Raw genomic sequence first — 13,097 nt, forward strand, 5'->3', positions numbered from 1 at the left:
CTCTCCCAAGGCCGTCAGTAGTTCCCATGGAATGTTGTCTACCCCGGGGGCCTTGTTTCGACTCAGGTCTTTCAGTGCTCTGTCAAACTCTTCACGCAGTATCGTATCTCCAATTTCATATTCATCTACATTCTCTTCCACTTCTATAATATTGTCCTCAAGTACATCGCCCTTGTATAGACCCTCTATATACTCCTTCCATCTTTCTGCTTTCCTTTCTTTGGTTAGAACTGGGTTTCCATCTGAGCTCTTGATATTCATACAAGTGGTTCTCTTTTCTCCAAAGGTCTCTCTAATTTTCCTGTAGGCAGTATCTGTCTTACCCCTAGTGAGATAAGCCTCTACAACCTTACATTTGTCCTCTAGCCATCCCTGCTTAGCCATTTTGCACTGCCTGTCGATCTCATTTTTGAGACATTTGTATTCCTTTTTGCCTGCTTCATTTACTGGATTTTTATATTTTCTCCTTTCATCAATTAAATTCAATATTTCTTCTGTTACCCAAGGATTTCTACTAGCCCTCGTCTTTTTACCTACTTGATGCTCTGCTGCCTTCACTACTTCATCCCTCAAAGCTACCCATTCTTCTTCTACTGTATTTCTTCCCCCAATTCCTGGTACAACCTCTGGTTCTTTCAGTTTATCCAGGTTCCAGCTCCTTAAATTCCCACCTTTTTACAGTTTCTTCAGTTTTAATCTACAGGTCATAACCAATAGATTATAACCAATAGATTGTGGTCGAGTCCACATCTGCCCCTGGAAATGTCTTGCAATTTAAAACCTGGTTCCTAAATCTCTGTCTTACCATTATATAATCTATCTGAAACCTGTCAGTATCTCCAGGCTTCTTCCATGTATACAGCCTTCTTTTATGATTCTTGAACCAAGTGTTAGCTATGATTAAGTTGTGCTCTGTGCAAAATTCTACCAGACGGCTTCCTCTTTCATTTCTTAGCCCCAATCCATATTCACCTACTACGTTTCCTTCTCTCCCTTTTCCTACTACCGAATTCCAGTCACCCATGACTATTAAATTTTCATCACCCTTCACTATCTGAATAATTTCTTTTATTTCATCATCATACATTTCTTCAATTTCTTCGTCATCTGCAGAGCTAGTTGGCATATAAACTTGTACTACTGTAGTAGGTGTGGGCTTCTTATCTATCTTGGCCACAATAATGCATTCACTATGCTGTTTGTAGTAGCTTACCCGCATTCCTATTTTCCTATGCATTATTAAACCTACTCCTGCATTACCCCTATTTGATTTTGTGTTTATAACCCTGTAGTCACCTGACCAGAAGTCTTGTTCCTCCTGCCACCGAACTTCAGTAATTCCCACTATATCTAACTTTAATCTATCCATTTCCCTTTTTAAATTTTCTAACCTACCTGCCCAATTAAGGGATCTGACATTCCACGCTCCGATCCGTAGAACGCCAGTTTTCTTTCTCCTGACAATGACATCCTCCTGAGTAGTCCGCCTGGAGATCCATATGGGGGACTATTTTATCTCCGGAATATTTTACCCAACAGGACGCCATCATCATTTAATCAAACAGTAAAGCTGCATGCCCTCGGTAAAAATTACAGCCGTAGTTTCCCCTTGCTTTCAGCCGTTCGCAGTACCAGCACAGCCAGGACGTTTTGGTTATTGTTACAAGGCCAGATCAGTCAATCATCCAGACTGTTGCCCTTGCAACTACTGAAAAGGCTGCTGCCCCTCTTCAGGAACCACACGTTTGTCTGGCCTCTCAACAGATACCCCTCCGTTGTGGTTGCACCTACGGTACGGCTATCTGTATTGCTGAGGCACGCAAGCCTCCCCACCAACAGCAAGGTCCATGGTTCATGGACCTATTGTTAAGTATATTGTGACATTCTCAGAAAAATTAAAAACAACAATAGGAAGTGAGCATTAAATGGTAGCTATTCTCAAGTTGAAGGTTGGTTTGAACACCACAGTGTTTCGTCTGTGTCCTATTGCAGGTGGTATGTCCTTCATTTTCTTCAAACTGGTACCTGACTTGTCCAGGCAGTTACACATCAACGAGTTGGGTTTCTATCATCCTTCGGGTTTGAGTGACCTACGCTTCCTTTCTACATTAACCTTTCCTCTCTGAGGAAGGAACTCTTAGTTCCAAATGCTTGACTATATCTAAGTGGTTTATGTGTACCAATATGCAGTACTCAGGACTTCGCCTTCTGAAGGAAAGTACTGTCAAGATATTCTGTGACCTTATGAGAATATTGTTTAAATAACTTACTTACCTTACTGATCTCGTGTCCAACAGCTTTATACACGTTGAACTTTTCCAAAAATTTTTGATCACTTGTACTAACAAAAATATGATAACTGCTGGTTTTGTGGCGTGCACGTCCTTTTGACTGAATGTAAGAACGACAAGAATTTGGTGGATCAAACATAATGACTGTGTTGCAAACAGGAATGTCAATTCCCTCTTCAAGAACATCAGTTGCCACCAGTAGATTTGTTTCCATTTTCTTAAACCTGCAAGAAAGATTTTAACATCAACTGTCAAACAAGAAAAATAATGATAAATAAATTGCTACCAATATAACGATAATATACTGAAATGAAGAAGCCACACAGCTATTGACAACTGCATAACTTTTGTCACTATGCTTGCTGTAGTAAACACATCGACATATGAGGCCTGACTAACCATAAACACAATGTTTGAAAATGGACTGCAAGAGATAGTGGTGAATTGATGTGTAGGACAGATTTTACTTTGGTCACATACTGCAGAATATGTAAGGATATGTCCGGAAGCTGGAGTGGCAACCACATTTCCCCACAAGTTTTGCTGTTTCCGTGCTTCCAGTCATAAACATCTGACCAGACAATAGTTAATGTTTCTGCACTCTCATTTCTATAAATCAATGGTGTCTCACCAGATGAAACTCCAGGAATAAAGTTCCTCAGCATATGGATGTGTAATAAACTGAGATGCTGCCACCATGTGGATAATTTAACCAAAAAGTTTAGTTCTATGTGCTTTACACTCAGAAATCATTTTGGTATGTTTACCTGCAGACAGGACTGCTAGTACATAAAAGTACGCTTAATATAGTCTACTCAATTTTGTCAATACTGACTAATGGCATAACTGTCCGAACAACTCATCTAATGTTAAATAGTATTTATTTTACAGAAGCATTCAGTGCGAGAATTATTTAAAGTTGATAACGCTATATCTCAAGGGAGCCTCTTTAAGGACCCAGCGATTCAAATTGACATGCCAATCATTCATTTCTGAACAGTATTTGAAGTTAACATTAACTGTTACTTAGAATGAACAATATTATGAAAAGGATAGATTGCTACTTGTCATAAAGAGGATCTGATGAGTTCCAGACGGGCACAATGAAAAGACTGGTACATATTACATCTTTCAGCCAAAGTTTTCTTCAGCAAAGAAAACACACACACACACACACACACACACACACACACACAAAACACAAACACAAACACACACACACACACACACACACACACACACACACACACAAGTGAGCTTGTCTCATGCATCCAACCGCTATCACTGGCAGCTCCGATTGGAATGCGACTGTGGTGTTGGGAAGGGGGACGGATAGCAGGGTATAGGTAGGGGAAGAGAAGAGTGCTGTTTGGCAGGGTATGCAGGGCCTAGATCATGGCCTGATGAGACAGCCAGGGACAGCATCAGGAGGTGGGGTGTGGAGTAATAAAAACAGGCAGCAGAAAAGGAGAGGAGCAAGGAAGGGGAAAGAACAGGCAGCATACAATGAGGGTGTGGGACATCTGCTTTGAGGCTGTGTATAGATGTCCTTCCCTCTGCCCAAATGTTGGTGTTCTTGGGAAGGAGCTGGGGAAAGATGGTGAGGTCAAGTTGGAGGTAAGGAATTCCTAGAAGGTGACCAGGATGTGGTTATGTGGGGGGATCACAGTTGGATGGTGATAGGAATTGAGAGATGCAGGGTTCAGTGTCGGGTTTAGGTTGGCTTTGGTTGGAGTGATTGGTGGCACAGAAGTGTTAATGTACTACAAGGATGAGGAGAAGAAGAGTAGACTTTTAAGAAGTCCAACATGCTCTCAGGCATGCAGCCAGGTTGATCAGTTGTTGTAGACCAAATTTTCGATGGTGTAATGTGCCATCATCATCATTAGGTTACTCCTGCTAACTGACATCCTGGAGCAGAGTGCAATATATACAGTGGCTACTTCCTCCCTCCACTGACCCTGTGTATGGATCGTGTAATATGCCGGCAGCGAAGGTGGCAGTAGTTTGCACTCAGGAGTCAAGTGGTGGTCATCAGTCTGCACTCAGGAATGCACTTCCAGGAACTGGAGATTAAGTGCTCTCAAGCACCTGGAAGTGCATTTCAGACACCACCTCCAGAAGTTATCCAACCAGCTGACATCTTATTGTCACCTTGGGGCACCACTACCCAACCCCTATCCCACCAACAGTGTTCGTCACAAACCCCTCATAGCACCCAAATCTAGCCTAGGTGACATTTTCAACTTGCTACATTCCCAAAACTCGCTACTAACATTCCTAACCCAGAGCCTAAACAATACCAGAACAATGTTGTTACCCTTTCTACCAAAATCCTCGGTCCAATCCAAAAGCCTCAACTTTAGCTCTACACATTTATTTAACCACAAAGACTTACTCTCCTCCTCTTGTGGTGCAGTTCTTCTTGTTGTCTCCGTGCTTGCTAAGAAAATGGGATGAGAAGTTCCGCCTTATGCAGTACACCTTATTTCTTTTGTTTCACCCATACATGTTTCAGCACTTTTGTGCTATCATCAGTGGGTTCTATTTATTTTTATTCAGACCGTAGCCGACTCGCTAGCGCCGGGTGAGGAGCCGCTGCACACGTTTTGCTTGCCTGAGCTTTGAGGATTTAGAAGCAGAAGAGATGACAGGCCGCGGCAAGGGAGGAAAGGGGCTCGGCAAGGGTGGCGCCAAGCGGCACCGCAAGGTGTTGCGCGACAACATCCAGGGCATCACGAAGCCCGCCATCCGCCGCCTGGCTCGCAGGGGTGGCGTGAAGCGCATCTCTGGTCTGATCTACGAGGAGACCCGCGGAGTGCTGAAGGTGTTCCTGGAGAACGTGATCCGCGACGCGGTGACGTACACTGAGCACGCCAAGCGCAAGACTGTGACGGCCATGGACGTGGTGTACGCCCTGAAGAGGCAGGGGCGCACCCTGTACGGTTTCGGCGGTTAGGCGCGTCGCAGCCGGTGTGCTGTGCCGCGTTGGCCTTCCCGCGGCCGCGGAAATAAATAGAACCCACTGATGATAGCACAAAAGTGCTGAAACATGTATGGGTGAAACAAAAGAAATAAGGTGTATTGCATAAGGCGGAACTTCTCATCCCATTTACTCTCCTCCTCCTGATCCCTGAAGTGCACTAACATTTCTTCACTGCCATTCATTCCATCAAAGCCAAACTAATCCAACACTGGACTCTGCCTCTTCCAGTTCATACCACCACCTGACCGTGATCCTCTTCCCCTCCCATCTAACCACCTCCTGGCCACCTACCAACAACTCCTTGCCTCCAATTTGAACTCACCTTCCCTCCCCAGGTCACCACCTAAGAACACCAACCTTTCAGCTCCTAAGAACACCAACCATTCAGCTGAGGAAAATACAGTCTGAAAACAGATACTGACCTAATCATCCTCCCTGACAAAGGCACCACCAACTGTCGTGATGAGTCACAGTGACTACCTGGCAGAAGGCCTCTGCCAGTTATGTGACTCCTCCACCTATAAACTCTGCCAGAGTGATCCCATCACAGAAGTCCAACATAACCTCCAACCTCTGCTTAAAATCATAGGCCCCTCCCTACCAGAACCTCTCCACTGAATCCATTTCCCTCCTCACCCCAACATCACCCCACACACCCACCTTCTACCTGTTCCTAAAATTCACAAACCTAGGAATCCTCAACATCCCATTATAGTTGGTTATTGTGCCCCCACTGAAAGGATTTCAGCCCTGATTGGGCAACACCACCAACCTATTGCCATTCATATAGCCTCTCACGCCAATGATACGAACCACTTCTTCAAAAATTCTCCACCATCTCCTCCCCTTTACCTCGTGATTCCCTAGTAGTCACTGTTGACACAACTTCCTTATACACCAATACCCCCCATACTCATGGTTTTGTCACAGTTATAGCACTACCTTTCCCAATGCCCTTCAGATTCCAAACCCACTACTTCATTCCTCATACACCTAACTCGTTTTATCCAAGATAACTACTTATCCATCAAATGGAAGGTATATAAACAAATCTGCAGGACAGTCATGGGCACCCACATGGCAATCTCCTATGCCAACCTGTTTATGGGCCATCTAGAGGAAATTTTGCGAGCCTCGCAAAATGCCAAATCCCTGGTGTGGTTCAGGTTCATTGATGACATCGTGATGATCTAAACTCAGGGCCAAGACACCCTATCCTCATTACTTCACAACCTCAACACTTTCTCTCCCATCTGATTCACCTGGTCCTCCTCAATGCAGCGTGCCACTTTCCTGGATGTTGACCATATTCTATCTGATGGCTCCAACCACACCTATTCCCACATTAAACCCACCAACCACCAACTGTAAGTATATTTCAATAGCTGCCATTCCTTCCACACCAAAGCATCCCTCCATATCTCCCATACAGCCCGGCCACCTGGGGACAGCGTATCCTCAGTGACTAGAATTTCCTTCCCCAGCATGCTGAAAGTCACTACAAAAAGCCTTCACATACAGGCGCTATCCCCTGGACCTTCTTGTCAGCAGATTTCCTGTGCTATTTCCCCATACAGTCCCAACCCTCCCACCACCCCAAAGAGCCAATTATAAAGGAGTGCCTCTTTCATCACCCAATACCAATCCTGGACTGGTTTCATCACCCAATACCAACCCCGTACTGGAATAACTGAACTACATTCTTTGTCAGGGCTTTGACGATCTATCATCATGCCCTGAAATGAGGGACCTCCTATCAAAGATCATTCCCACCCTTCCAAAAGTGGAATTCTGTTAATCACCCAACCTCAATAACATCGTAGCCCAAACCTTTCCACTCCCAATCTCAACCCCTTGCCACAGGGATAATATCCTTGTGGAAGACACAGGTGCAAGATCTGCCTAATCCACCCACTCGGTGCTTCCTATTCCAGTCCTGTCACAGACTTACCTTACCCTTGTGAAAAGCTGGGCCACCTGTGAAAGCAATCATGCCATATACCAGTTCTGATGCAACCATTGCACAGCTTTTTATATTGGTATGACTACCAAACAGCTATCCACCAGGATAAATTGTTATCATCAACCTGTGGCCAAGAGCAAAGTGGACCACCCTGTGGCACAATATGCAGCTGATCATATCAGGCTTGATTTAAATGGCTGCTTCACAACCTGGGCCATCTTGATTCTCCCCTCTAACAGCTTTTCTAAACTGGGATCCTTACAACACATTCTCCACTCCTAAAACTATCCTGGCTTTAAGCTATGGCCTACTGCCCCAAACACTACAGTTTCCGTCTTCTGTATGGTATCACTTCCTCCCTTTTCATATCCCCCACTCCCCTACCCTCATTGTGTCCTACCCATCCTTTTCCCTTCCATGTTCCTCTCCTTTTCTGTATTCCTTCTGCCCCCACCCCCTCACCTTCCGACACTGCACCTCGCAGTCTCGTCAGGCCACAATCTGGCCCTGCATGCCCCACCAGAGAGCACTCTTCTCTCCTCCCGCCCCCTCTCCCCACCTGTACCCTGCTATCCCACCCCATTCCGCGGCCCATTCCACATTGCTTTTCATGTGACAGCCGCATTCTGGTCAGAGCTGCCACTGGTAGCAGTCATATGTGTATGAGACATGCTTGCTTGTGTGTGTGTGTGTGTGTGTGTGTGTTCTTGCTGAATAGGCTTTGGCGAAAAGTTATAATGTGTAAAAGTCTCTTCACTGGTGCCTGTTTGCCACTCAAGGGTCATCTTTAAGGTAACAATCTATCCTTTTTCTAATACTGTTAATATTTCGACCTATAGTTCCCATTTTTTGTTATTTAGAATGCATTGTGTAAAGTCCAGGATGGAATAACAACAATATTATGAAAGAGACAGACTGTTATTCACCATTCAGAGGACCCACCGAGTTGTCGACAGGCACAACGAAAAGATTACTTAGATTTCTTTGAGCCAAAAGGCCTTCTTCCGAAAGAGAAAACACACACACATTCACACAGGAAGTGGCCGAAAGTTTCAGTGTACAACAGTCTTTTCACTGTGCCTGTCTCCCACTCTGCATCTCTTCTATATGATAAGTACCCAAACGAGCACTCATATGGCCAAAGCTACAATCTTATATAAGATAATCTGAATGTAACTGCTATAATAATCAGTGTGTTTAGATTAATTTTAGTCATACTCCATCACTGGTATACTCTACAGCAAAGCCGGCCACAACATACAAAACCATACATGAGCAGGATGTATGCTGCATGCATGTGGGCCAATACTCTTACTGTCTTGGCTTTGCTCAGTCTTTCTCAGAAGTAATCAGGAAAAGCGCAGTATCTCATTTAGCATTATGGTGCAGCATTTTTTTAGTCTGCATGACATTTTTCAGAACAGCAGAATCATGGTGTCAGTAATGTTTACCCCTTCACTAATTGTTCGTGGTACAAAGGATGTTCACAGGGCCAGTTGTCTGCACAAAAGGAGGCAGACTAGCGATCCATAATCACAAGCCTTTAAAAATGAATGGGAATTACAGAAAAATAGCCTTTGAATTCTCAGTATCTATTATGCAGTCACATAATTGATGAGTACCCCAAATCTGACTTGCAATGACATTACAACACTATGCAGAAAGCATTTAAAGAGTTAATTTATGAGAAAACAGCAAAAAATTACCATGATCAGCAGAGGGGATTTGTTGTTCTGTGCATCAAGAATCACCTTGCTATATGTACGCAGGCGTGGAGCATGTGATGAAAGTGGTAGTATGAACAGTAAATCTCCTGACATAACATGCGTTATTATGCTGTCAGTTGCAACAGTTTTCGATGTGAATGAATGATGAGTATGAAGGCTTCATTTATTACTGCAAAGTACTTTCTTTAGGTCAAAACAGATGCCTGGAATGATTTTTTTACTTAAAACTCGCTATTACTTAGTTAATGAAGGAAAAAGGAAAGCAAGAATAAAAATTAGAGCATCCAGATTGGACTGCAGACCCCTCATTTTTAGTGGACTTGTTTGCAAAATGAGAAAACAACTTATTTCTGATTTGGTAGTAGTGCATTAAAAGAAAATCGTTTTGTGAAAATAACAAATTCAAATGAAAACAGCACCCATTTCCCTACATTCACTGCTGTTAAAGAAAACACGAGGTCAGAAGAATTTTGGTGGACATTGAAGAATTATAAGGCTAGTTTTCTAAATGTTTCAAGGACACTACCTATCTTACATCTGATTTGCAAGCTGTTTTTGAGACATTTTGCCATTCCAGTTGAAAGTGCCCTTGTACACGTGCCAATGGAACTGACTGATCTGAAATGTAATTCTTGTTTAAAAGACAAATTCTTTTATGTTAAAATTGTCCAGTAGGTCTTCAATATTTTCCTTGGAAAGAGTTACCATGTCTTTACAATGAGGTTGAAAACATTATAAAATACTTTGATCACCATAAGTGTGAAAGGGTCACCAATTATGAAACTAAATAAGTTACGATTATGTGACAACCGGAGTGGGAAAATCGGTGAAATTGCCTGTATACCTCTATATGCCGACAGTCTGTACCAGATAAAAATTACATCATATCTCCAGCACATCACAAATAAATAAGTAAGACTGAAAATTTGTTTTGTTTGTGATTAATGTTGTTGAAAAATATGAGATCAAGTTCTATGCAATATGACTACACTGCCACCTAAGTGCAGTGCATTCACTATTTGCCTCTCTTCACACTCAAGATCGTGTGGCATGGCCATGAGGAAAGTGCGCAGACAGGCAATGGAGTTATGCACAGGTGCAAGAGCATTGCTCGTGAGCTGAATTCTTGGCTGTTCCTGCTCTGAAAAATTTCCTTGCTGACAATGCTTCTGCCTGTTACTGAACAACTTTATTTGATCCACTTCCCCGAATTCTCTCTTTCATGATGTTATTTACAGAAAATGATGAATGAGTATACGTTTCATTTAAAGACTATTTAAGACACCATATATATATATATATATATATATATATATATATATATATATATATATATATATATATATATAAAACAAAGATGATGAGACTTACCAAATAAACCGTTGGCAGGTCGATAGACACACAAACATACACACAAAATTCTAGCTTTCGCAACCAACGGCTGCTTCGTCAGGAAAGAGGGAAGGAGAGGGAAAGACGAAAGGATGTGGGTTTTAAGGGAGAGGGTAAGGAGTCATTCCAATCCCGGGAGTGGAAAGACTTACCTTAGGGGGAAAAAAGGACGGGTATACACTCGCGCACGCGAGTTTGGGCTGAGATGTCAGTCGAGGCGGAAGTACAGAGGCAAAGATGTTGTTGAAAGACAGATGAGGTATGAGCGGCGGCAAATTGAAATTAGAAACTAGCGGAGATTGAGGCCTGGCGGATAGCGAGAAGAGAGGATATGCTGAAGGGCAAGTTCCCATCTCCGGAGCTCTGACAGGTTGCTGTTCCCTTTAATTGTTGGTATGTCTGGCCTTCGAAAGTGAAGAAGTTGTGGGTCAGGATGAAGCTGGCTAAGGTAATGACGAAATTGGTTTTAGGTAGGGTGGCAGGTGATCGGCGTGAAAGGAAGTGCTCCATTGCAGCGAGGCCCTGGACATGCAGAGTATTTGTGTATAAGGAGGTGGCATCAATGTTTACAAGGATGGTTTCCGGGGGTAACAGACTGGGTAGGGATTCCAGGCGCACGAGAAAGTGGTTGGTGTCTTTGATGAAGGATGGGAGACTGCATGTAATGGGTTGAAGGTGTTGGTCTACATAGGTAGAGATACGTTCTATGGGGGCTTGGTAACCAGCTACAATGGGGCGGCCGGGGTGATTGGGTTTGTGAATTTTAGGAAGAAGGTAGAAGGTAGGGGTGCGGGGTGTCTGTGGGGTCAGGAGGTTGATGGAGTCAGGTGAAAGGTTTTGTAGGGGGCATAAGGTTCTGAGGATTCCTTGAAGCTCCGCCTGGACATCAGGAATGGGATTACCTTGACAAACTTTGTATGTGGTGTTGTCTGAAAGCTGACACAGTCCCTCAGCCACATACTCCCGATGATCAAGTACCACGGTCGTGGAACCCTTGTCCGCCGGAAGAATGATGATGAACCTGTCAGCCTTCAGATAACGGATAGCCTGGGCTTCAGCAGTGGTGACGTTGGGAGTAGGATTAAGGTTTTTTTAAAAAGGATTGAGAGGCAAGGCTGGAAGTCAGAAATTCCTGGAAGGTTTGGAGAGGGTGATTTTGAGGAAGAGGAGGTGGGTCCCGCTGTGACGGAGGACGGAACTGTTCCAGGCAGGGTTCAATTTGGATAGTGTCTTGGGAAGTTGGATCATTAGGGGTAGGATTAGGATCATTTTTCTTCGTGGCAAAGTGATACTTCCAGCAGAGAGTACGAGTGTAGGACAGTAAATCTTTGACAAGGGCTGTTTGGTTGAATCTGGGAGTGGGGCTGAAGGTGAGGCCTTTGGATAGGACAGAGGTTTCGGATTGGGAGAGAGGTTTGGAGGAAAGGTTAACTACTGAATTAGGGTGTTGTGGCACCAGATTGTGTTGACTGGAATTTTGAGGTTTTGGAGGGAGTGGAGCTGGAAGTGGGAGATTGAGTAGATGGGAGAGACTGGGTTTGTGTGCAATGAGAGGAGGTTGAGGTTTGCTGGGAAGTTTGTGAACAGTGAGTGAGTTGCCTTTCCGGAGGTGGGAAACCAGGAGATTGGATAGTTTTTTTGAGGTGAAGGGTGGTATGCTGTTCTAATTTGCGGTTGGCCTGTAGGAGGATGCTCTGAATAGCCGGTGTGGATGTGGGAGAGGAAAGATTGAGGACTTTTATTAAGGATAGGAGTTCATCCCTATGAAATCCCCAAACCACCTCCCCTACCCTCTGGCTCCTACCCTTGTAACCGCCCCCAGCGTAAAACCTGTCCCATGCACCCTCCCACCACCACCTACTCCAGTCCTGTAACCCGGAAGGTGTACACGATCAAAGGCAGAGCCACATGTGAAAGCACCCACGTGATCTACCAACTGACCTGCCTACACTGTGACGCATTCTATTTGGGAATGACCAGCAACAAACTGTCCATTCGCATGAATGGACACAGGCAGACAGTGTTTGTTGGTAATGAGGATCACCCTGTGGCTAAACATGCCTTGGTGCACGACCAGCACATCTTGGCGCAGTGTTACACCGTCCGGGTTATCTGGATACTTCCTACTAACACCAACCTATCCGAACTCCGGAGATGGGAACTTGCTCTTCAATATATCCTCTCTTCCCGTTATCCACCAGGCCTCAATCTCCGCTAATTTCAAGTTGCCGCCACTCATACCTCACCTGTCATTCAACAACATCTTTGCCTCTGCACTTCCGCCTCGACTGACATCTCTGCCCAAACTCTTTGCCTCTATATGTGTCTGCTTGTGTCTGTATATGTGTGGATGGCTATGTGTGTGTGTGTGTGTGCGCGCGAACGCGCGCGCGCAAGTGTATACCCGTCCTTTTTTCCCCCTAAGGTAAGTCTTTCCGCTCCCAGGATTGGAATGACTCCTTACCCTCTCCCTTAAAACCCAAATCCTTTCAGTGCCAGCGCTTTCGTTTGGTAAGTCACATCATCTTTGTTTATATATATATATATATATATATATATATATATATATATATATATATATATATATATATATATAAAGGAAGATGATGAGACTTACCAAACAAAAGCGCTGGCAGGTCGATAGACACACAAAGAAACACAAACATACACACAAAATTCTGCTTTCGCAATCAACGGTTGCCTCGTCAGGAAAGGGAAGGAGAGGGAAAGACAAAAGG

General features: G+C 44.1%; 1 protein-coding gene across 7 annotated transcripts in view; it reads right to left on the bottom strand.

The window, feature by feature from the left end:
- Positions 1 to 13,097, bottom strand: part of LOC126188203 (endoribonuclease Dicer-like) — a 425,024-nt gene that overhangs the window by 238,589 nt on the left and 173,338 nt on the right. For all 7 annotated transcript variants that reach the window (XM_049929751.1, XM_049929747.1, XM_049929748.1 and 4 more), the window contains one exon: positions 2,275 to 2,515. In XM_049929751.1, the coding sequence (XP_049785708.1) occupies positions 2,275 to 2,515 (241 nt within the window). The remainder of the gene's footprint in view (positions 1 to 2,274; positions 2,516 to 13,097) is intronic.

Source organism: Schistocerca cancellata, chromosome 5 (assembly GCF_023864275.1).
Source record: "Schistocerca cancellata isolate TAMUIC-IGC-003103 chromosome 5, iqSchCanc2.1, whole genome shotgun sequence".
Classification (NCBI taxonomy): Eukaryota; Metazoa; Arthropoda; class Insecta; order Orthoptera; family Acrididae; genus Schistocerca; species Schistocerca cancellata.